Genomic DNA, 26335 nt, shown 5'->3' with positions numbered 1-26335 from the left:
GCATATTGTATACCTCTCATAATTTTTTCACAAAATGTCATAATTTTTTTTCACTACAAGAGTCGCAACTTTTTTTTTTACTGTAAAATGTCATAGCAAAACCACAAACTGTTATTACAAAATTACAAAGAGTCATAACATTATTGTTCCTAACTTTATGATACACATCCTAAATTTGTTATTCATAACTTTACTACAAAATATCATAACGTATATCATAAACAATCATGGCTTTCATCATAAGAAATCATAATTTTCTTATGATATATGCATGTTGTAGATTTCTCCTAGATAAAATTAAGGGTAAATTACACTTACTTCCCTTGAGGTTGGGTTTAATATATATCACTTCCTGACGTTTAGAAAATTACACTAACCTCCCAATTGTCATTGTAATTATTTAGACGGAATGAAGACATTGAATTCATGCACTTTCTTTTTTCTTACTTTGGCCAAGTTTGGGGTACGTAAAAAAAGCCAGAAAGTTAAAAAGTTACCAAAAAAGTTAAAAAGTTAACACTATTTACCAAAAGTCAACAATTGTGACTGCACAATTCCCAATCCTAATTTTCCTCTACAAATCAATTTTTACAATTTTTTATTACACATTTTTTTATGAAAAGTCAAAAAGTTAACCCAAACATCCATATTTTTCCCCTTAACTTTTTAGTCCAAAAAGACAAAAAGTGCACTTATTTAGGACACCCCAAACGACCACTTTGCATTACTTTTTCTATTTTTTTTTCCTCATTTCCTTTGTTTTACTTTTTTTTTTCCAATGTAATTTCCTCTATTTTTCTACTTGAAGTTATTGCCTTTTATATAAGTAAAGGGATTTGTGAAATAAGACTATTAACCACAGGAGTGAAAATGTAATTTTCAAAATGTCAAGGGATGGAATATAATTAGACCAAATCTCAGGGGTGTCAGTGTAATTTACCCTAAAATTAAATGCAATTCAACATATCAACTCAATTACCTCATTTACTTTAGAAATATTAATAACGAAAGTCATTCAAAAACTTAATTAAAATTTATATAAAATAAATTACATTTGTCAATATCAATTTTTAATATTCTCTTAATTTAAACTTCTTAAGTGACAAACAAAGTAGGATTTAAAATATTGATACTAATATTTTAACCAATAAATAAATAAAATTGATATATGAAGTTTGACACTTGCTATTGACAAGCCATATGATTAATGCTAATCTTGATGGAGCTTAAGCGAGTTTTATTTGTTTATGCCTTAATTCAACGTAAGTTATATTTAATGAAAAAATTGAGTATTATTTTACTATGTAAGGATGTTTTTTTAATCAATTGTTAATACTTGAAACATAATTGTATGGACTAGATTCAATCTGTGTATGACACATATATCAATTTTAAATATATCTCATACATTTCACTTGATAGATTTTTTTGGAGGGAATTACATACAAAATTAAAAATTATTTTGTGATTGAGTTAAAAGGTATGTATGCAAAATTGGAGTCAGTAATTAAAAATTTCTGAGATGACTATTAATTATGTGAATTTCGATGTTAATATTATGAGTAGTGAGTTATAAAAGTTACAATTTTTTTATTAAAAAAATGAGAAAATTATCATTTAGCGGTAATTTAAGAAAACTATTATAAATTCATAAAAAATTTATAATTTATTTGTAATTGTTTTTTAGAACTTACACTTAACTGAAATTTTTTCAAAAAAAATTTCAAAAATTAAACCAAATAAGATGTTAAAAAATTGTTTATTTTTTTAAAAAATATTTATGATTTGGTAATCAAACTATAATTATTCAGAAAATTAATTAATTTTTTAATGAAAATTACAAACAAAAAAAAATCTAGGTTTGACTCTTATAACAAAATAAATCATGAATTTTCAAATTTGTTAATTTAAACTGTAATATTTTATTTTGTTTTTAATTTAAATTAGTTACCTATTTTTGTTAAGTAAAATTAACGAAAATAAGATATTTTAATCATTAAATTCAACAAAGAAAGGTATTTAAAAAATCTTATATACATTATTTTTTTGTCACTTTTACCTAATAAAAATAAGGAGATGATTTAAATTAAAAAATTAGAGGGACATTTATTCATAAATCCCTTTTTATTTACTTATGTTTTATTTAATTCAAATTATTTTCTTAGCACTGGTTTTGCATGATGCGTTAGGGGGAGTTAGGGTTAAAACAGTCACACAAAAAAAATAGGCTTTTTAATCTCAGACTAAAAAAATATCACATCCAAATTATAATCATTTCATTTTCTCTCTCAAAAAAATAAAAAATCTCATCATAAACGAAACTTTTTAGATTCAGACTAAAATAATAAAAAAACTAATCAAAAAAAATTAACTCACATCCCAAACGAAACCTAGAATTTATTTTATTATAACTTTTTTTAATTTAAATTTTTTAAAGATAAAATTGAGGAGAAGTCTTTGGCCCCATTTGTTTTCAGAAGTAGAATACAAAAGATTAATAGTGAGAGGATTGTTAGTGGGGGAATTGATAATGAGGGGATTAAGTAAAATTATATTTGTTTTGATGATAGTTGTTAGTGTAGGAATTGTTAAATTATTTTTATATAAAATAAATAAAAAATAAATAAAAAATACAAAAACATTAAATATTAATGTTAAAAAAAAATGCCCAGCATATAAATTTTTTTTAAAAAAATAAAAAAAAGTTTCAAAAAAAAATAAACAAATTAAATAATGATTTTTACTTAATAAAAAATATAAAAAATTAAATATTAATGTTCAAAAAAAATGCCAACATGTAAAAAGAAAATAAAAACAAATAATAATAAAAAATTTCTAATCCGACAAATTATTTTTTTAATATCACCTTCACCTCCTTTATCCTAACTTCTAAAACCAATAATGATAGAAACTGCTAAAAATTAATACTCTAAACTAACACTAATGAGTTGACATCTATTTTAAAAAAAAAAAAAAAAAAAAACTATAGCAATAGATGAGGTCACTGCCAAATCATTATTAATTACAATAGTTAATGCTGTCACTCATTTTCCCAAGTCTAGTTCCCCTCTCTATAAGCCCCACACAAACGGTGCCTTTGATCCTATCGAACATCAGATCAGTACTCCCCTCCTGCTCTCCACTTCTCTCCCACTCTCTCTCTAAAATCAATTGTGTGTGATAACATGGTTCGTTGCAATTGTGGGACATGGATTCTGATTTTTCTGGTGATATCTCCAACCATCTTCCACAAATCTATGTCAGAACTCGATCCTCGTTGGGTAGCTAAGAAGAGACGCATGAGTCACAAAGTTCGCAAGATGTGAGTCAATCGCCCTTTCCAATTCATCGTCTTCAATTCAGCTGAATTTATGCGCCTTGTTTATGGATTTTCTCTATATACTAAAAAATTGTGTATCCTATGCAAGTACTACTTAAATGGATGGATGTCTGAAAGATATAAAGTAGTGTTTGGTTCATTGGAATTTGGAATGAACCGGAATGGAATGATTATTCCATCAAAATATTCATTCCTATGTTTCGTTAGACTAAAAATACAATGACAAATACATTGCAAATGGTTAAGGGAATGATCATTTCATAAGAAAACCTAAGGAATCAACATTCCATTCCATCTTATTCCAATGAACCAAATAGAGCATAAAAGAAAATTCTCATCAACAACCTGATTTTTTGGGTTGAATTTCACAAGCTGTCCATTTCTACTATTTGGGTTATCTTTGGGTTCTATGGGTTTCCTATTTACAGAAGTGGGTTTCCATTGCTCAATTTAATATTTTTGGGTCAAATTTTACTAAATTTGCATTATTTAAGGTTCTGCAAATTATCAGATATTACCATACTTTTTTATTTTTCAATTTTGTTGAAGTATTAGATATCTAGCTTCAGACTTGCTTCCTCTCTTACAGAGGAGCAATTTAGTTTTTCAACTTATAGGATGCCTGGTATTTATCAAAAAAATTAGAGGAAAAAATTATAGAGTTCATGGTAACAACATTTTTTGGTGCCAGTAGATAGAATAGCATGTTGAGGGTGTCAAATATGGGTGTCATAGTTTTTCTTTAGAAAGAAAAGGAAAATAAAGTATTTGATTGTAGTTTTTGTGTTCTTGATTGTCAACAAATCAACTAATTCTTTCACTTATTTGTTTTTTTAGTTTAGTTGGGATTTTTTGTTTTCTCATGAACCAAACAGCAAAAATATGTAAGACTGAACACTATGTTCCTTTCAATACCAAAATGAGCCTAAGGGCTTTATTTGAAGCCATTACCAGCATATCATAACATGTCAGTATGAATTGGCCCATGCAAATGAGAAAATGGAAGAAACCTGATAAGGAAGAAAAATGGGGAACGAAAGGAACCAACTTTCTGCATTGTTGAAATCTGACATATATTTCTTAGCTGATAAATGTGGTATGCTTTAACAGTATGGCTGTTTTTTCTCCCTTTCAGGTTTTACCATGCTTATGACAACTATATGACTTATGCTTTTCCGGTCAGTTCTAGTTCCCACTATATGATGTATTATTTATATTTGATGAATATTATGAAGTTGTGGTCTATTGGTTCTGTAGCATGATGAACTAAAGCCTCTAGCCAAAACATTCACCGACTCCCTTGTTGAGCTGGGAAATTTGAAGGTAATTATTTATTTTTGAAATCTTTTGCAGTGTTTAGCTTTAAATGGATAATTTAAAGTACCTACTGTTTCAAATTTTAGCTCGAACATTTGCCACAAGAGTATCATGGATCTGCCCTCACACTTGTAGAATCGCTATCCAGGTATGATATACTCTTTCTTAGAGACAAGTTCATAAAAATCAAGAGTGAATTACACTAACGGTCCCTATAGTTTGGGGTTTGTGTCATTTTGGTCCTTGACTTTTCAATTATGACACATTTGATCCTGAATTTTGAATCTTGTTCCAAATAAGGACAATTGAAGATACTATTAGATTTTTCAAGGACAAATTTGTCAATTTGATAAAATATAAATTAATTTGACAAAAATAAATGTCAAAAAATTATTTTTGAATTTTTTAAAATTATTTCTACCTACTAAAGATAAAATTATATAAAATTGATAAATCTTTTAGACATTTATTTTTTTTTTACCAAATTAATTTTTATTATGTATTTGGATAATGATCATGTAAAATTAATTTTTAAAAATTAATCATGTAATTTTTACTAATTTTTATCAATTTTACATAATTTTTTATCTTTGGTGGGTAGAAATAATTTTTAAAAATTTTAAAATATTTTTTTGGCATTTATTTTTGTCAAATTTTTATATTTTATCAAATTGACAATTTTGCTCTTGAAATTAAGCAATGGTATGTTCAATTGTTCTTATTTGAAACAAGATTCCAAATTCATGGTCAAATGTGTCACAATTGAAAAGTCAGGAACTAAAGTGACACGAGTCCCAAACTATAGGGATTATGAGTGTAATTTGCCCAAAAATCAATGTAGTTGTATTTTTATCTTATATGCCCTTCTTATGCTGTCACCAAATATCTTTTTATTTCATTTTATTTCCATATTATTACTGATTATGCCACTGAAGTATTTGTAACAGAGTATTATGGTAATACTGTTTTTGTTTCTCAGCCTTGTTATCATGGGGAACAACACAGAATTTGAAAGGGCTGTTCTTTGGCTTTCTGATAATTTAACTTTTGATGTTGATGCGAGGATAAATCTTTTTGAGGTATTTTAATTTTTTTTATTTAGGATTTAGTGAAGTTGTTTGACTCAAAGTTTCATTTAATGTGGCCTCAGTTTGCTAATGAAATAAAGCTTGAGCAATGTCGCTTTTTCTTTTTCTTTTGTTTTATTCTTTAGCAAGGAGTGCTAAATCAAGTTGCATTTGAAGTATCAAATTGTGTTTAATGGTGTTTTCACTGTTGTGTAGTGCAACATAAGAGTTCTTGGAGGACTTGTTTCTGCTCATATTCTTGCAACTGATTCTACAAACAGGTTGGTCCAAAGAAATTATAAGAATCAACTTCTTATCCTGGCTGAAGATTTAGGGCGGCGCTTTCTACCTGCTTTTGATACCCCCACTGGATTGCCATATGCATGGATTAACTTGAAGGTACTTCTTATATCATGCTTAAGTTATAAGACAAAATTCCAATTCCCCAATTGTTTACAAATTGTGATGTATCCAAGATGTTTTATTTAACCTGGTAAAGTGGCTTTGAATTTTTTGTATCTCTTCAGAATCATCAATGGTGCTTTGCATTTGCTGTAGTAGCATGGTTTCAAATGCTTGCATTGTGTTAGCGTTATTGTTTGGGAATTTTGTAGTGTATACTATGTGGAACGCATGCCATATTGACTGTATGATGATTTTTCCATTGTGTTGGCGTTAATGTGTGGAAATTCTAGGCTGAAAATTGGATTGACTGGGCTAAAAGTGAAATATCACAGGTGGGCAAATGAATAGGCTGATGCACCATTCTTTATGACCACATGATTGGTAGAAGTACGGAAATTAAGTTATACATTTCATGCTATTTGAATCACATAATCATGACAATGAACATTTGTTGAGATAAAAAAAATCTTTCAATATGTATTGTTGATTTTCATTCCATGATAATGTGTTGCTTTTCTGAATCTATACACACTCAAAACACGATAGGGCATTATTTTTAATACACTTCGCTCTTTTACCAAATTCACCTTTTAATAAATCAGAAAGTATGAATATGGTTTGCTGGTTTTGTTTGTAAGAGGGATTTATGACACTACATCAATGCGAAATTCTGTGGACAGTATGGTGTGATGGAGAATGAGACAACTGAAACAAGCACATCCGGGTGTGGTGAGGAGCACATTTTTTGCAGTTTGAATGAAACCTTTCAAGGATGTCCTGAAGGTCAATTTTCTATTTCTGGATCCAGGTTCACTGATTCTTGAAATGGGAGCATTATCGCGATTAGCTGGTGACCCCAGCTTTGAATCTGCAGCCTTGCGTGCTCTTCGCAAATTGTGGAGTATGAGGAGTTCTTTGAATCTTCTAGGAACTACTTTGGATGTAGAAACTGGAGAATGGATAGAGTACTCATCTGGGATTGGAGCTGGTATGTTCTCTCAACTTCAATCCCTTCTCATGGTAGACTCTGTGCTTTTTGCAATAACTAAGTTGCATTAGGTATAATTACCCCCCAAAAAAAAAGGTTGCATTAGGTAGTCTAGTGTTTAAGACTTAGTTATTTGTTATTAATCATTAAATCCCTAGTTGTTGTTACATTGGAATATTGCATTCTTGGTGAGAATTAACTTCATTCACTCTCCATCTCTGGTTTGGAGACATTGTTTCTGATGCTGGGTTCCATGTGGTTTCTTCAGGGGTTGATTCATTCTATGAGTATCTAATGAAAGCTCACATTCTTTTTGGAAGGGATGAATTTTGGAGAATGTTTCAGCCCGCTTATCTTGCTGTGCAAAAATATTTTAGACATGGCGCATGGTACAGTACTGATATATTATCTTCTAGTTCAATAGAATGTCCTTTTTCCCCTCTATGAGCTGAGCAGTAAATGGTGCTTGATAAGTCGGAGCTGGAGAGTAAGATATCCTGGTCCTGAAATCATGTTTATTGATGTGGAATGGAATATCTGTCATCCAAAGAAAGGAGACTGACTAACAATTTGGTGTTTCATTTGTTGCTTCAAAGCTTCTAGTTCACACAGACTCATAGGAATTTTTGTTCTTTTGGGTTGATTCCCGAGTTTCCTGCTTTTTATTTATCATCCAATTTTCAGTCATTCAATGGAATTTCCAAAACTTTCGTTTGATTTTAATCTAAATAAATGGAGAGCATTGAAGTTAGCCAAATTTGCTAAAACATCTTATGTGAGTATTTTTTTGAGTTTCCTCAATTTTTGTGCGAGGCCAAACATCTTATATGAGTATTTTCTCTCTGAAGTCAAATATAAATTCAGTTGGCCAACTAAATGTCAAAATAAAGGTCCTGGCTGGCCCCCAGCTGGACTATTTAATGACTTCTAAAAACAATAATAAAAGGAGGGGAGTGATCTAGAGCAAGGACCCCTTCGAAGAAGAATTATACCTGTTTTTAATTTTTGAAAATAAACAAAAAAAAAAAAATACCCTATCTAGCATGGTTAGCCTCTTCATATTTCAAATTTATGACTAGAGGCATATCATTAAAAAAAATTTACTTGTTTAAGATAAGAATTCATTAAAACATCTGGCACTTTGCACATTTTTTAAGGGAAAAGGGAAAAAAATGGTTGTTAAGAAAAGATTAAATTGACATGGCGAACTATTATGTTTTATGGTTGATATGAATCATTTTACTGTAATGTAGGTACCATGAGGCTGATATGAGGACAGGAAAAGCAACTTATTGGCAACTAACAAGCCTTCAAGCATTTTGGCCTGGTCTACAGGCAAGTAAATGAAGACCATTACATCATCTTGCTTAACTAGAACGTGGTACGGAATTTGATCTTTATTATGGTAATTAGGTACTTGTTGGGGATATTACGGCTGCTAATTCATCACACCGTGAGTTCTTTTCTGTATGGGAGAGGTTTGGAGTATTACCAGAAAGGTAGCAGGCTTCTTGCTCCTATGATATTATCTGCTTTTGTTTAATATATATAGACAGCAGTACCGGTGATTGTTATAGCTTACCATGGTTGCCTTTTAGATGAAAATATAATAAGAACCTTTAAAATTGTTTAGGTATTTGCTGGATTTTCAGATGTTGCACCCTACAGAAAAATATTATCCTTTACGCCCTGAATTGGCGGAGTCCACATTTTATCTCTATCACGCAACCAAAGGTCTGCTTACTTCCTTAACCTATTTTTTGATAATTTCCATTTTCAGGTTTTACATCGAAGTGTAAATTTCTTTTTCTTGTAATCTGTGTTATAGGATGGCAATGGGTCGGGGGTTTCGGGTTTCGCTTGTGAATTCTTGATTTTAAACTCAATTATTTTAGCGATACTATTTTGTACTTTTCCCTAACCTTGACAGTTTTGACCTACCTACCCCTATACTTTACCCTATCTTATCAATGCTCTCTCAAACATTTTTTACTAATCGGGTTGGAATAAATATAACCGGGTCGGATAATTTTTCCATGATGTGTTTCGCTGTATTACATTTGTTCTAAAAAGTAGACAACAACTTTGAATCTTAGACTACTTGCTTCTAACTAACAATTAAATTTCATTCTGAACATTTTGAATATTGGCATGGTAGCACTTAGGGTGCAACACACTCATTAGGCTCTTGCATTCTTCATGGGCACAAAGATCTAAGAGGCATCAATGAATAAGTGGATGTGTTTTTATTTTATCACTTTCCTCCGTCTTTGTTTTCATTTATTTTACTTTCACCTCAAATTAGCTTTTCTAAAATTATAAAAAGAAACTCACAGAGGTATTTTGAAGCTTGTCCAAACATAGGGCACGCATGTCCATGAGGTGTCAACAAAAACAAGTGTTCTGCAAAAAAATAATAATAATAATTAAAAAAATTGACATGCCACGTGGTGTGTTTGACACGTGGACACACATGTCCCCAATGTGTTGGTGTCCCATACGTGTCCAACACAGTCACGATGACACCCATTTTGAAGCTTCAGTGCTTGCTTCATAGCCTATGAGTGCTCTCACGTAGGCAGGTTGTTCTTGCTCCAAGTTTCATTTAGGCATGTTGTTCATGCAGTTTTGCATTTTTATAGCATAACATTGGTTATCATGCCGTGAAGTCATTTCGCTGGCCTTATGACTACTTTGATTATTACTTTTTTTAATAAATAGCCCCTTCCTTCTTTTCAGATCCATGGTTCCTAGAAGTGGGTGAAACAATTGTAGATTCTCTCAATTTATACACCAAAGTCGAAAGCGGGTTTGCAAGCATTAGAGATGTCACTACTATGCAATGGGAAGATCATCAGCATAGCTTTTTCCTTGCTGAAACGTGAGATTTCAGTAATATCATGCAAATATCCACGAAAAAATACTTTACCCAGAGTAATTGTGTTTATCACGCATCAAAATCGAATATCATTTAATGTCTCCTATTTTAGCAAGAAGTTTTTTTATGTCTAATTGTGTAATTTCTTCTATACTTTCATAGGTGCAAGTATCTGTATCTTCTCTTTGATGATTCATTTTTGGTTGGTCGGAATTATATTTTCACAACTGAGGGTCATCCTCTTCCAGTAGTGAGTGCTTGGCACGAGAGGCTCCCAGAGACTTACATCCCAAGCAACTGGACTTCTGTCAAGGTCACCTTTCTTCTTTTTCCCACAATTGTAATATTTTGATGCTAGCAGATGTGATGTTTGCAGTCTAGATGTTATCAATAACTTTTGCAAATTCTTTTTTTTCTATCGGAACACTTGGTTCCCCCCCCCCCCCCCCTCTAAAAAAAAAAAAAAAAAAAAAAAACCACCACAAAGAAAACTACCACTGGTTCACATGTCAGCTCATGTGATGTGGTGGTAATGTAGCCCGCCACGTAAGTGGGGTTGTAAACGAGCCAAGTAGTAAGTTGTTCAAACTTAATGAGCTTTAAAATGTGGTCAAGTTTGGTTTGTTTTGTTTTGCTCTTGATCTGATCTCAAATGAGCTTTAATTGCACCGATCATGAGCCAAGCTCGAGTAGCTTGGTTTTTTATAATGCATATAACTGAGTGAAGATTAGTAGTAGGTTGTTTAAGTTTGTCTTGAAAATCTAACAAGATTTAAATTGTGTTCAAGTTGGTTTGTTTAGATAATGAGTTGATTTCAAACGAGTTTTAATGAGCCGAAACAGAGTCGAGCTCAAATAGTTTGGTTCATTTTATTACTGTACACGTAATTGAAACTGAATTTTGATCTGCGGTCACATTGTTTGGCAATTTTAACTGCACATTATATCAAGGCACAAGTGTTTCCGCAATGCAATTGCACCATTTTTGTACTTAGGTAGTGGTCATAATTGTTATGACTCATGGAGAATGAAAGTTCTATATTCTGCAGAGTAAACAGAAAGCGAAACGAGCAAGTGCAATGTCTTTGCAAGTCTGTCCAGCAACTACATTGAAATCTGGGCATGGAGGTCATCAGGTTGAGAGCGCTTGCCACATCCTTGACGTTCGCAATGACCACAGGTGTTTGTCTGATGAGGATTGCGGAGTTGAAGCAAGCACTTGTAGGCAAAGATCGTGCAGCATTGCTGGCTACTGCGGCCGATGGTCATTACAATGAAACCCATGTAAAATTCCAAATTCATTTTGCAGTATATGCGGATTCCAAGGTTTGATGGCACACAATGGCTATCTGTCTCACAGGTACGTTTAATCCAACACAATTATCTGTTGCAAAAATCCTGTAATTTTAATACAAATTTTGTACTCAAATGTGGTTCTACACACAGGAAAGAGTTTTTATTTATTTGTCTTTTTTGTTGTTGGACTTTTATGTACTATTTGACCATCAGATTAGCGGTGTTTAAAAAATCAGTGGAACTGATAAACCGATCTGAATTGATCCAAATTGTATGTTTTGATTCGTGTTTTGTAGAGGACGTTTAGGTCCCGGTTCCCAATAATTAGGAACTATTGAATCTTATTCACCAAGGATCCTCTAGAGTGAAATTTTCCTAAAGTTTCCTAGAGTGCTACGTTGTGTGGTTGAGATTTACTGGCAAGTCACATCAATTTTTCTGATGTGACTTGCCAGTAAATCTCAACCACACAACGTAGCACTCTAGGAAACTTTAGGGAAAAATCACTCTAGAAGATCTTTGCTCTATCTTATTAGCAAAAAATTAAGAATGCTTGTGATTTTTTTGGAATGTTTTTGTAGTTAGAATCATTTTTTTTTTTAATATTTATATTAAGTATGATATATTGAAGTCTAAGGATTGGTTGTTGGGACTTTCCTGTACTAAGCCTTTGTTTGGCATATTGACTATTTTAGTTAGTTTTTTAGTTTTTAACTGTTTTATGATATGAAAAAAGTTGTGTTTGAGAGAAAAAGTGATTGATTGATGTGTAGAATGTGACATTGTCTTATTGATTATGTTAGTTTTATTTTTTGGTCTTTATTGACTATTTTAACCAATTTAGTTCATTCCAAAGGTTTGGGTTTTATGTTATGAATGTATTTTTGTTTCCCTACCGAGAGACATTTCCAATTCCTTCTTATCGCAACCAAAACCCCCCCAATCCCCTGTTGTGAAACCCAGTTTGGTGCAAGCGAAACCAATGTTGTCAATACCCTAGTTCAGTACCGGGCGGTACCATTTTAGACCAAAATTGGAACAGATAATGTGTATTTCTTTGCCAAAAATCTCAGCTCATACCAGGTTATTTCATTCATACTGGCAAAATTCAGACCAGCGTACTGTTCCGATACACACAAAAGCTTGGGGTCATTGGAGGGGAGAGCAATTTCTTTCTCATTTCCCTCTACAACCATGAAGTTCTGGTGCTTCAAGGGCAGCTTCTGTCTAGACCAAGAACACAACAGAAACGGCCAGATCTGGACGGTGACTTGCACCACAACAGCCACCATTGTCATCTCCAAGATTGATAAGGGCTCCACCGTTGGGACTCAAGTTTGAAACACTCAATTCAATATTTATGTATTCCATCGAAAGATTAAAATTATTGTTGCAGAGAAATTTGTGATTAAAGCTCTGAAAGCTTTCTCATTTACAGAGATGGAGAGAAAGGAGTAGATCGAATGAGACCAAAGTGAAACTTCTGGAAAAGTGAAGGTCCACTAAAATGGGTAAATTTCAAGTGTGTATGATAACCTTAATTATATATATGGCAACAATTCAAACATAAATATAATTATTTCTATTTTCTCATAAATATTTATATTATTAATATATATAAAAATACAATCCAAAAATCCAAAATACACCGGTATTGTATTGGTACCTACCATACCAACAACAAAATTGGTATGTTGTCCGGTACGGAATTCACAACATTGAGTGAAACATGTGCATGATTGCAACTTCAAAATCGTTTTTTTTTAAGTAGCTTTTTTTTTTTTCCGTTGATTTTTGGCCTTTAGAGATTTTTTTTTTTAATTTTTTTTTTACCAAGTTTTAGACTCGTAGAATCTACTCAAATAGATGTACTAGAAAGTAAAAAATAAAAATTTAATAAATTTAAAATAAAAAAGTTCGTTAGAAGACAAAAAAATCATAAAAAGTTGTAGATTTTTTGCTTTTTTTTTTTCTGGTGTGTCTCTCTTTAGTTGATTTTTCTTGAATTTTTTTTTTATAGATTTTTTTAAGAAAATTTATTTATAAACCTCATTTTAAGAAATTGTTATTCATTTAGTCCTCAGAATTTTCTTATAAATTAATTAGTTTCATTGAGATTTTTTTGGAAATGTAGATTTATATATTATTTAAAAATTGGGCTTACGATTATACTCTTATTTCTATTATGTTCGTTCTCTTTTTTCTTTTGTACTAGAAAGGTAAGGTACACAATGTATGTGAATCAAATTTGATGAATTTTTATATGAAAATATTTTTTATTTGAAAAATATTTCGAAAGGAATTCAAAAATGACTTAAAATATGAGATTCTTCAAACATTCCAAAAGGATGTAGAATTTTGTAAACATTTCAAAATGAATACAAAAACGACTTAGTAAGTTTTGGCTAAATGTATAATTTCAAACTGTAATACTTCAATGTAATACCCAAACGTAACACTCCAATAAAACATGTGACGCCCTAAATTTTAAAGACATCATAATAAAATTTAGAACTTAAAATCAATGTTGCCACCAATATCACCAACATCCATTAATTAACAACCCAGAAATTTGAAAGTTTTCAAATTACAATTCTAAAAAAAAAACTTAAAACTTAGTCTCAGTACCAAAAAAAAAAAAACACAAATATAAAAGAAAACTAGAGAAAAACTAGGAAATTTAGAAAATAGTTTGTGGAACTTGGGGACTCTTCAAGCTAACCAAGGCTGAAGGTCGCCTTGCAAGGCCTTGGTGTTTCTTTCATTTTCTTCAGTACTTGGCATAAAACGTTAGGGCAACGAGAATGCCAATGAACGACGAGCTCAATAATATATAACAACCCGAAAATACCCACCCGATAATAATACTCACAATTAATGAATAATGAGTAGTAACAAAATAACAGGTAGCATTTAATAAGCATAACAAGAATGCCAACAGTTAAAATAATAACAATAGATAAATAAGTAAATAAATAAATAAAATGGTAAACGGAAATAGTAATTCATCATAAGGAAAATGTACACTTTTCTTTTTAAATTCTCATGGATTTAGTTTATCAGATAAATTTAAGTAACTCCCCGCGGAACACTATTTCCAATCAACCGCTAAGCAATGATCACGGGCAATTCTGACTCTTCCTTGGTCAAATATTCAAATGTTACTTGTTGTAACTACCAATGATGGCCACGTACCAGGATTACGTACCCGAGTCGTGACATCATGGTCTGCCCAAAGGGAACGGTCTATGTTGTGATACCAGCACCACCAACCTTATATTGCATACACCGATTAGAGCCGAAATACCTTCCCGTGCCATGTTAGGGTTCGCAACTCACTGGCGCAAAATTCTAAACTGGGCTCACCCCATCACTATTAAATTTTTAATGTATCATCGGTTTAATTTCGTGTTTCTTTACTTTGTTGAATCCACATTTTTTTTTTTCATGTGCAAGTTTTAGCTCGATAACCACAGTGATATAAGGTTTATATAGCACAACACAATCATATATGACAACCAAAATAAATGCGATAGAATGTCTTAGGAATCATCACAAGATTTCTTAAGAATTAATACACTTCTTCTATCAGCACTGTATGGTCAGAAATATATATATATATATATATATATGAAGCCCATATCAAACAAAGTTCAACCATTATAATATTTTAACTGGTGCTAGTTCATCGAGTTAGAAAAATATTTCGAGAAGAATATCAGGGCTAAAAATGTTAGAATTTACCTACACCTACCACCACCTACTACCACACCTACTACACCTACCACCAATTTACCCTCACCTACTCCTCACCTACTACACTCACCCTCTCCTATATAATGAGCCACTCACCATTTGTAATTGACACAATTAACACATCAATCAATAATACATACAATTTATCTCTATCAATATTTTTTACATGGTATCAGAGCTATAAGATTTAGGCCTATACTCCTTTCTTTCCGGCGGGCAGCCGGCCGGCAACGTTGCCTTCGCTGCCCTCGCTGCCCGCGGGAGTTTTTCAACACATATCACAAACACATACCTTCTCTCCCGCTGTTTGATTCGGAATTCGCCGAAGCGTCACATATTGATCCACAAACACTTCGCCACACTCTTTGACAGAACAACTCATCACTCCCCAAAAGCCCCAATTTCACTTCCTTTTTTGAAACCCATTTCGTCAATACCAGTCTCGCAACTGCCTCTCAGTATCCCATTTACGGCGCTGGTGCTGGTGGGATGATGACAGCGGCAGCAGCGGCAGCAGCGGCAGCTGCGTTCTACCCATATCTGAATTTCGGAGAAGGGACTAATGGAACAGGTGAAGGAGGAGGAGGAGCTGCCACCAACTACACGACAGCGGCAGCTGGGCAAGGGTATGGTGTGCAGTACCCACACCACCTCTTTCAGTACTCAGCAGCAGCAGCAGCCATGAACTCAACTGGTGGCCCATGCAGGTCTTCAGCTCTATGGAGGTGCCTGAGAACATTGAGGCTGCCTCCTCCCATCCTCTGTTATGTCCCATACACCTATTAAATGGAACTCCAAACAAGCTGTTACAGTCAGCAGAACTCACATAACTGTAAGTATCTCGTCCCTTGAAAATTTACAGATGGCATGTTGAAGGTGCTCAGCTGTCTGTCCATCCATTGCTGCAATTGAATAAAAGCTCGAAATGAAATGTACCTCAGCTTCCAAAAATCCTCTCACTTGCTCTTGCATAGTTTTAAGTGTTTCCTTTGTTCGCACTGCATCACTGGACAAAATAAGCTCAGGAATCCAACCCAACTGCTGGAGCTTGTGTGAAACTGCAATAGCATCAGCTTGTCCCGCTTTACTCAAAGGGCGATCATGATCTTTGCAAGATAAAGAAGGAAGCAGGTATCAAGAAGCCTCGCAATGAACGATCATCCCATGAACTCTTCGCATGACGAAGCAGGATTAGGCGGCGAGCAACAGACTCCGAACGAGCCTCCTCTGAAGTTTGAGCTTCGGCGACGGTGGTCGTCTCAATTACGAGAGATCGAGCGGATCGTGTTCGAGGGGAAAGAATAGGGAAGAAGAGGGTCGGCGAGGAGGAGTGGGATAATGTTTTTTTTTTTTTTTCATCTCTCTTTCCTTCTCTCACTCTCTCTGCAGCTTTGACAAAAACAAATAAAATAACAATAACAATAAAATACAATAAACAATACCCACACTGATATGCACACTGCTCCACCTGCTTTTGAAAATAAAACAAAAGGAAATGAGTGGAGTTGGTTGAGGTGGACACCCTTGTTCTGTGGATAGCCTCAGGCACTCTCTCTCTCTCCACTCAAGGACACCCACTAGCCTCCCCCACTACTTTGTCACTTTTCCAACCTATCTTCTGTTACCTTTTGCACTCTCCTGACCGATTCCCTCATCCCAAACGCTTTCTACCTTAATATATTATTATTCTTATTCTTATTATTATTATTATTATTCTTATTAAAAAAAATAATAATAATAATAATAAAAAAAAAATAAAAAATAAAAAATAATAATAATAATTTCCAAACAACATTGCTGTTTTTCATCAATTCGTGTGATAAAGATTTACACACTAAACTTTACCTTCTTTTATTCCTCTCAGGGATCAACCCCGATCACAATTTTACACAAAAAAAAAAAAAAAAAAAATCACAACAACAACAGCTTTGTTTTCTTTTCTGCAGACGGCCACCCACCGACCTACTCTGCCGCCGGTCTCTTCTTTTTGCCTCCGTCCTGGACGGCCCTTGACGGTGCTGCCTCCGTGTTTTCCACGCCGCCCAGCACGTTCACACCCCCATACTCCTCCACTGCAGCATATGGCGGCCCTCCAAATCGGAACATCACAGTGAACTTCCGCTTCAGCTCCTTGTTTTCTGCCCTTAGCACGCTTATCTCTGCTCGCGCATCCTTATACATGCGTTGGAGCAGAGCCAGCTGGGAGTTTAAATGCTGCACCTCATTTGTCCTACTCTGCAGCCGGTTCGACAAGTTTGTGACCGCCGTCATGCTTTCCACACATGCCTTCAGAGTATACTGATTGGCCTCCACATCCGACTGCACTGCCATTCTTTGCTCCACCGACCGCATCGGAAAGTTCAACGGAGCAAACTCCGGGGCGCTTGGTTGAGTTTCCAGTGCCACCGCACCAGTTCTCTCTCTCGTTGACTCGTTGAGGTCGGGAAAGAGGGTGAGCAGTCCACGGGAAGACGAGGACGATGCCATTTTCTGGGCAACAGAGTGTTACAGAATATCTCTCGCAACAGAGTGTTACAGACTCTCTCTCTCAGCACAACGAAGAGTTTTTCAGACTCTCTCTCAGCACAACGAAGTTTTTTTGTTCAGAGGTTTTTCGCAGCTTTTCTCTGCCTCAGCCTCAGCATCAACCTTGGTTAAATAGCCAAGGCAGCCACGCGCATCGCGCGCCTCTTACCACCAGCCGACAAACGGGCACGCCAGCCAAGGCGCCCACGTGCCTCGCCATCATGTCCGGCACACCTTTTAATGAATTGGGCACGCCTTTTGATGGCACGCCTTTTGACAAAATTGGGCACACCTTTTGAGGGTGCCACTTTTCCAAGGGTCCGACAAGACTCTATAAACTGTCCCGACATTTGATACCGGTTAGCTTTTTCAAGTGTCCGACAAGACTCTGTAAACTGTCCCGACATTGATTCCGGTTAGTTTCTACAAGGGTCCGACAAGACTCTGTAAACTGTCCCGACATAGATTCCGGTTAGTTTCTACAAGGGTCCGACAAGACTCTGTAAACTGTCCCGACATAGATTCCGGTTAGTTTCTACAAGGGTCCGACAAGACTCTGTAAACTGTCCCGACATTGATTCCAGTTAGCTCCTTCATGGGTCCAGCAAGACTCTGTAAATTGTCACAACAACTGTCATAACATTGTCTTCTACAACGGTCCGACATGACCCCATAAACTGTCTTCTACAACGGTCCGACATGACCCCATAAACTGTCTTCTACAACGGTCCGACATGACCCCATAAACTGTCTTCTACAACGGTCTGACACCGCCATCGAGTGTCCTCTACAACGTTCTGACACCACCTTTCAGTGTCTTCACCAACGGTCTGACACGACCATACAGTGTCTCCTATCCTTTTTTATTTTTATGTATTTTCTTGTTTTGTTTCTCTCTTCAAACTCAAGTTGGTTAGTTTCTATCCTCCTTGAGTTTGCGGGGGGCTATTAGAATTTACCTACACCTACCACCACCTACTACCACACCTACTACACCTACCACCAATTTACCCTCACCTACTCCTCACCTACTACACTCACCCTCTCCTATATAATGAGCCACTCACCATTTGTAATTGACACAATTAACACATCAATCAATAATACATACAATTTATCTCTATCAATATTTTTTACAAAAAACGATTTTAAAATGGAGAAAAAAAATTTAGAAGAAAACTGGTTTTCTAGAACAGTGAGTTACATTAACCTCCAGCACAGGTGTTCTGTGTTCGAAAAATAAAAAGGGGCCTCAAACGGTGTCGAAAAGAGGCATGGTTAGAATGGTTTGCTAAATTTTTGAGTTTAGAACATATTTCCAGAATAGTGTGAAGACTGAAAGCCAGTCGAAGATGGTCAAATAATTTTTATAAGAAAATTGGATAAATTCTGTCACATTTTGAGAAAATTGGCGTTTCTCTCTCAATACTTAATAAAAAATTATGAAACCAGTGGCGTTTGGAAGATAACTTAAAAATATAACTTTGCCAATTTGAATCACTTGAAAATTTATCCTGTGGAATAAATAGTGACCTGGTAAAGTCAGCATTGCTGTTGCCTCCAAACAGCAATGAAGTTAAAAATATATTCAGGCCATGAAACATTGTCAAATAATTTTCTTCAACATTCTAACACCATGAAAACATGTTAAACTAACTCTAGTAGTTTCAGATTTCATGAAAGTGTTCTCATGAGTTTGTTTAAGGTTTATTCAAAATAGACTAAAAATCTGTTTTTGCTGGAAGTTCAATAATTTTGCGAAAAACACACTTTGTATCCACCATGAATCACATGTAAGACTAAAAAAATGTTTCTTACAATTATCCCATGTGAAACTCTAATCTTTCGTATTTACTTTCATTAGTGATAACAGAAATAATATTTGTAAAAAGTAAATACAAATTTATAAGCATGCAAGATTGATTCAACAATGGAGAATACTTGATCACATAAAAAGCAAAATCATTAGCTAAACCACCTAATCCATACTTGTAAAAAGGACAGAAATCACATAATCATAAGATTATCATTCTATCCAAATGTAACATGCATCGAACATTGATGTATTATCAATACACACTCTTGTATATTTTAATGTATAGATTTTGATGAGAAAAACATCTAAGGGAGGATAGAGGTTGAGTATTTTTACCTCAACGAAGTAAAAAAAAAATCTCAAGTGTTGAGCCTTTCTTCCCCTCTCTTCTCTCCTTTCCCTCTTGCTTTCTCTCCACTCTTTCTTTTCTTTCACGGCCGTGTGTATGTATTATGACTGATGGTGAGGTTCCTTGCGTAGGAAATATGGGAGCAACTTTTTGTTTTATTTTATTATTTTCTTTCTTTAGCAAAAAATTTATATTTGCTTGGAATTGCCATCCTATGCCATGCTTACTTCTCTAGGGATGTTGAGTGTGAAATTGGAAAAACAAGCATGCCTTGCATGCAGCAGAGCAACCTAGGGAAAAAAGAAGTGGCCAACCACTTTTCTTGCAATTTGACCTTTTTTTTTTTTTTTTTAAATTGAATTGAATTGAAATTGATGCCAATACAATATTAATATATATATATATATATATATAACCTTTTATTATTATTATTATTAGTATTATTATTATTATTATTTAGCTTGATGGTTTTCCTCCTACTAAATTCTAACTAGCTTATTTACTATTAATTTAATCCATTTAGTTTGCACAACTGCATTAGCTACAGAATTTTATTTTATTTTATTTTTTATTTATTTTTTTATTTTTTTCACAGGAAGATAAATAATTTTATTTAAAGGAATCTAATATTGGTATTAACCATGATGCTATTAACATTATAATTCGATAATTTAATAATCACTATTAACTAACTTAATATTATTATTAATCAAACTAATTAGTTGTCTAAAAATTCAGGTTTTCACAAAACACTCCAAAAAAAAAAAAAAAAATAGTGTAATATCATAATATGACACAAAAAAACTCATTACTATACTTTTTTCAAACGTAACACTCTAATATAACACTTCAAAATAACTCTTTAGTGTAACATTCTAATGTAACACAAAAAAAATTCATAGTGCAACACTTTAATGTAACACACAAAAAAAAAATTTAGTATAACACTCTAATATAACACACAAAAATTTCTTAATGTATTTTTTTTTTTTCAAAAGTAACACTCTAATATAATACTCTAAAAAATTCCTTAGCATAATACTCTAATATAACACACAAAAATTTCTTAGTGTAACACTTTAATGTAACACACAAAATAACTCCTTAGTATACTATTTCCAAACGTAATACTTTAATATAATAATTTAAAAACTCGTTAGTATAAGACTTTAGTATAACACTTTAATGTTAGGTTTGAAAAAAAAAACATATTAAGGAGTTTTACTAGTGGTTTTGTATGTTACATTGAAGTGTTACGTTTGAAATTACATTGATTGGAGTTTTATATTTGAAAAAAGTACACTAAGAAATTTTTTTTTTGAATACATTGGAGCGTTACATTTATAAAAAGTACACCAAATAGTTTTTTGTTGAGTGTTATGTTAATTTTTTAATGTGTTACATTAAAGTGTTACGTTATTGGAGTGTTATATTAGAGTGTTACGTTTTTATTCGTAATGTGAAATTTGTTTCAGAATGGGAAAAAATTCAAAATTTCTATAATACAGATTATCTAAATGTGTAATTTTACATTTTGAAAAGCTCACTTTTATTTTTAAAAAATTAAATCGAAACATGTAAGTAACTATGATTTTATATAATTTCTACTTTAATGAGATCCTTGAGTTCATAAAAAAAATAAATAAATAATTCATAAAATTATATTTTAAAATTGTGTTTCACCCATTTTCTTACCATGGATATATTGGAATAATAGCCAAAATTGACACAAATTAAAAAAAAAAAATCACAAAAAAGATGCCAAACGATGTGCAAGTTCAAGCTGGATTACGTCAAAAGTCTTTTATTTATTTATTTATTTATTGGGGTTCTAAAATGAGACAGCTGGAATGCTTGACCAAAAAGGTAGATGAGTCGTACTTTTTTTTTTGAACGATTGGATGAGTCGTAATTGAATGAGAGAGTGAGAGCCAGTTTTTTTATTTTTTTTTAATATATTTATTTTCTTTTTATCATTTCGTGTCGTATTCAAAGTACCAAATTACAATAATTATGTTTTTTTACAATTTTAATTGAAATTTTATTATTAATTTTAAAACTTAATACAAAACTCACAAATTAATGATTCCTTCTATAAATGAACGAAAATGTTATTGCACTCGTTTGACCTAAGGTTTTGAGGTTAAAATAATCATAAATAAATAAATAAAATAAGTTTAAAAAATTAATAAGATAAAATATCACATTTAAATCATAATTATTTTATTTTTCTCTCAAAAAAGTAAAAAATGTCTATCATAAATGTGTGGATAATTTTCTGACCACATTACCCGCCTAGTAATTAGCTGGAGAACACCGGCAGAATAGATGGCTTCAAGGAACCTGCAATAGAAAGAAACGGCTCCGGCGGTGGCTCCTCCACCCGGGGGCACTCCGACGATGAAGTCAGTATATCTTTCAAAAATAATCAAGTGCTAAACTCACAAGCTTGAGTATAAAACTGCGTACCTTAGATCCACGGGGGTGCATTTCTTTTATAGTTTATTAAATCCAAGTCCCACTAGAAGTCTGACTTCTATGGATTCCAATTCAAAGTTAACTTTGGACTCTTCAAGAGATAAAGATAAACTCCCTAAGAGCTTTATCTTTATCTTAGCAAAGTCTTCTCTTTACTCTAGGACTCTTGTCCCTTATCTGCTTATCTCGGATTCCGATATCTTCGGAGATCACCTCGGCCTTGCCTAGGTAACCTCCGCATAACTACCAAGACACATGGCACCTCGGCTGACACGTCGGCATCACCATGCCACGTGTTGGTATTCAGAAAATACATCCCCATAACTGCCCCCTAGGTTCTATTACCTCAGCATTCTGAGGTGATGGAACCTATATCTGTATTTTCTTCCAGTACCTCGGCGTGAGAACTCTTCGGCCGAGATCATTCATTTTAAGCCGACGTGCCTTTATCAAAGAACAAGAACTTAAACGAACTCCTCCGCGCGCATGAGCTGTCATGCACATTTTCTCAACCGTTCCTCTTACGTGATTTATCCTCATTGGCCCGTGTCTGTGACGCGCCTGAAAGCTGTATTTCACCTATCTGCACCGTCTGACGTGTGCGTTGTTCCAGGCGTAATAAATGCCCTGCTTTTGCCGCTGTTTCAAGTTTTTGACAAAACTTTTCCCCCTTTCTTTTCGTCTCTTTACTTTTGTTTTTCGATTTTCTGGCTTTCTCTCTCTCTTAAACCTTCTCAAATCCGCCATTGCTCTAGCTCTAAGCTATGCAACCGTCTTCGTTCTTCCTTTGAAGCTTTCGCCGTTCCGTTGTGTCTGCAACCGTTGCCTTACCTCGGCGACCTTTTATTTCGGCGTCATTTGTTCTGGTAAGCCTCTGCTCCTCTTATTCCAAATTTCTTCTATGTGCTTTTGTTTACTTGCTGCCATTATTGCTTTGTTTCAAACCTTTGATTTTGCTGAACTATTTGTCTGGACGCACTTATTCCATGATTTCACTCATGTCTTGAACACTTGTACTGTTTCAATACTTTTTTGCCTTTGTTCTTGAGCCTGTATTTCTTTCGCTTTTGAGAACCATACCTCTGTTCTTGATTCTGAAACGTCATTCTTTGTTTCTTGTTTCCTGTGTTGTTTTCCAGATCTCTGCCTTTAATTCTTGCCTTCATAGATTTAGGTTTGGGTTTTGTCTATAGAACCTTCAATCCTTAGGGAAAACTGAAACAATCCTTACCAACATATACCTAGGGTTTCGTCGAGGTCCCGTTAACCCCTTAAGAACACCTTCTTTCTGAAACCTAGCACTCTGTCTTTAGGCCGACGTTATGGGTATGTGGAGACATAGGATAAATACCCCGACCAAACTTGAGTACTTTAGGTAGGAGTTCTCTATTCCTGCCGATGTCCATCTGAGGCTAGCTGAAGATAGTGACTCCATCATGCCCACAGATGATTCAATGCCCTTTCCTATAGTAGCTTTTACTGAGTGCTGACTCCGGCTTCCACTTAATCCCCTTTTTCGCGAGGTTCTCCACTACTATAAGTTGAACCCCATGCAACTTACCATTAACTCCTATCGAGTGATTAATGGTATCATAGCCCTAGCTAGGCAGGAGAATGTTAGGATCACCCTTGCCGATGTACAATATTGTTATACCATGTGCCCCCTTAACCTGAAGGAAAAAGGTTACGTCTACTACATCAAGCCGAGGTCTACTGAATTCAAAATTGTAGCCGACCTCCCGGACTCCAACAAGGGAGCCGGGGATGACTTTGTCATTGCTTCGGGAAATTGGGAATTTGGTCCAGACGAAGATGTTCACCTCTACCCTCTTCCTCGAACAGTTAAAGAGGGCAAGGGTAAGAGCCCAGCGCCAATACTTAGTTATTTCTTTTCCAAGTCTTCAAAACTTTCTGTTTCTAATGTCTTGTTTGTTTGTCCTGTAGATCTTCATCAGCCACCAAAAAACTTCCGTCAATCCTTCTTCCTTGGAAAAGATTTAAAGAAGCTTCTGGATCTTCCAATCCACAAGCGCAAGGCTCCCTTGTTACTGAATTTTATTCCCACATACAAATCCACACTGCCCAACGTCCCAAAAAGAAAGAAGAAGAGCTTATCTCCTCTCTCTGCTACCACTCTACAAACAGCATCAACATCTCAGGCTGACCAAGGGTCAACCTCTGATCCAGCCGACCAACCATCAACTTCTGGCCCATACCTAATCCCAATTCCAGAAAGAAAACATCGGCGAAGACTCGTAAAAACTGCTGAGATGGGTCGCCTGAAGCCTGTTGCCCAAGATCTCCTAGCCGACCTTCCAACCGACGTCGATGCTGTTCCGACCCAACCTTTGCCCCCACCGAAGCCAAAAAGAACTAAGAAGGCCCAGCCTAAGGCCAAGGCTACTGAGGTTGAGGCTGAGGATGCTCTACCCATCTCCAAGCTGGCTGAAAGCAGCAAATCTCAACCTTCCGCTCGGAAGAAGCGTGCAGAATCCCAGCCATCACAATCTACTCAACCCAAGAAGCCGAGGTCATCGTCTGCGACGACCTCGGGGTCCAAAAAATCTGATATTCCTTGGGCTCCCCAGATTGCTCTGGAAGATAGGCCCATAATGACCAATGAAAGTGCCGATGACATAAATGTCGGCGTTGCCCTTACTACGGCGCTGCTCCTTCCTGGTGATTTAGAGCGGAATGCCGGGTATAGTAAATATGAGAACTATGCCCTAATGCTCCAACACTCTGTTCAAGTAAGTGTTCCTGCTCGGTACTTTTTCTTCTATTCTGTTTTGTACTTAAAAATATTTTCTAACACTTCTATTTTTTTATTTTTTATTTTTTTTAGGCCATCCAGTATGCCCACTCATTTTTAATGCAATCTTTCCAGAATCGAGAGAAGCTGGTCGACCTGAGGAGGGAGGTTTCTGCCCTAAAAAAGGAGAACAAAACTCTTCTTTCAAAAATGAAAAAGCTGGAAGACCAGGCTGAGGTTGCCACCAAAGCCCAAACCTTAGCCGAGGAAAAGGCCGAATCTGCTGAGGCCATCAAGACAGTTGCTGAATCCCAAAAGAAAGAGGCTGAGGCGAGAGCGGCCCAGGCCGAGAAGCAACTTCAGGAAGCCTTGCCCACAAAGGAAGCCGAAATCAAAGAAGCTGATGAGAAGGCATATGCTCAGGGCATGGCTGACGTCACTGAGGATTACAAGCTTCAAGTCAGGCAGGCATGCAACAGGGGATTTTCCCTTGGTTGGATGTCCTTGATAAAAAAACTTGATCCCCCTGTTGACTCGCCTTTCCGCAATGCCAATACTATTCCTCTCCCATTTCCTCCTCTTCCACCTCCAAGTTAGGCCGAAGAAGAATCTGAGTCTGAGTCTGAAGCCGAGGATGAGGATAACAATGGTGATGAGGCCTTGGTGAGGAAATCCAAGGATGCTGTTGAGGCCAAGTCCCCTCCTCCAACTGAGCAAGTCATGGACTTAACTTTGGATGAAGAGGGTGATGAGGTTGGGGAGGCGCTCAGGGAAGCTGTTACAGGGCAATTATCATCCGACCTTCTCTTAGCTGAAAGAAGTCTTGACAAAACGCTTGCAGAGATTGATACCGAGCTGGCTGCAGAAAAGGCCGCCAAAATAGTTCCCCAGGAATCTGCCGAGGTCCAGACCCAAATCGCTCCTGAAACTGAAGAATCATAACTTTGGATGTCTTCCGTACTCTTTTTGTTTTTTGGATAATATAAGCTTTTCTGTACTTCTGGTTTTGAAACAATGTAAGCTCTTCTATTTAGCTGATGTATCTTCTGCTTCTGTTGAATACAACTTTATTTCTGGTTGGCCGTAGTGCCTTCTTTGTATACAACTGCAACTGTTTTCGTCTGAACGCTTTAATCTTTAATTTCTCTTGATTGCGTCTGTATGATTCTATACTTTGAATTTTTTGCATGCCTTACCATTTTGCCTCCTTTGTGCAATCTTCTCGGGGTTACGTACCTCAGGTACAATAACGTTTTACTTCGGTAAGATACAGACCTGCAAACTCTTCATAAATTCCAACAAGTGTTTATCATATACTATTCAATGTTTAACTTTGCAAGCTTCTTCTCAAGTTTCAACAAGTATTT

The 26335-nt window shown here is 34.9% G+C and overlaps 2 protein-coding genes across 4 annotated transcripts; one reads left to right on the top strand and one right to left on the bottom strand.

The window, feature by feature from the left end:
- Positions 1–2934: 2934 nt before the first annotated feature.
- On the top strand, positions 2935–11560 carry LOC114290719 (alpha-mannosidase I MNS5). 3 transcript variants are annotated; one of them, XM_028234681.2, is made up of 15 exons: positions 2935–3322; positions 4476–4518; positions 4598–4663; positions 4744–4805; positions 5637–5736; positions 5941–6123; positions 6810–6858; positions 6938–7117; positions 7386–7506; positions 8371–8452; positions 8531–8616; positions 8751–8851; positions 9857–9998; positions 10158–10308; positions 11045–11560. In XM_028234681.2, the coding sequence occupies exons 1-15, from the start codon at positions 3186–3188 to the stop codon at positions 11270–11272; spliced, it is 1731 nt and encodes a 576-aa protein (XP_028090482.2). In that variant the 5' UTR covers positions 2935–3185; the 3' UTR covers positions 11273–11560. The 3 variants fall into 3 exon arrangements, with proteins under 3 accessions (XP_028090482.2, XP_082778662.1, XP_082778661.1); XM_082922536.1 differs by lacking the exon at positions 4598–4663 and having other exon boundaries at positions 3048–3322; positions 4694–4805; XM_082922535.1 differs by lacking the exon at positions 4476–4518 and having other exon boundaries at positions 3195–3322.
- A 3607-nt stretch (positions 11561–15167) lies between these two features.
- LOC114299238 (uncharacterized) lies at positions 15168–24430 on the bottom strand. Its single transcript, XM_082923730.1, has 4 exons — positions 24360–24430; positions 16191–16576; positions 15874–16153; positions 15168–15826 (listed from the first exon to the last, which is right to left on the bottom strand). Exons 1-4 carry the CDS (start codon positions 24428–24430, stop codon positions 15607–15609), a joined length of 957 nt encoding a protein of 318 aa, XP_082779856.1. The 3' UTR covers positions 15168–15606.
- Positions 24431–26335: the final 1905 nt, after the last annotated feature.

This window comes from Camellia sinensis, chromosome 4 (genome assembly GCF_055761805.1).
Source record: "Camellia sinensis isolate YWXY chromosome 4, ASM5576180v1, whole genome shotgun sequence".
Lineage (NCBI taxonomy): Eukaryota > Viridiplantae > Streptophyta > Magnoliopsida > Ericales > Theaceae > Camellia > Camellia sinensis.
Note: the sequence above shows the minus strand (reverse complement) of the source record. Positions and strands in the feature narration are given on the sequence as shown.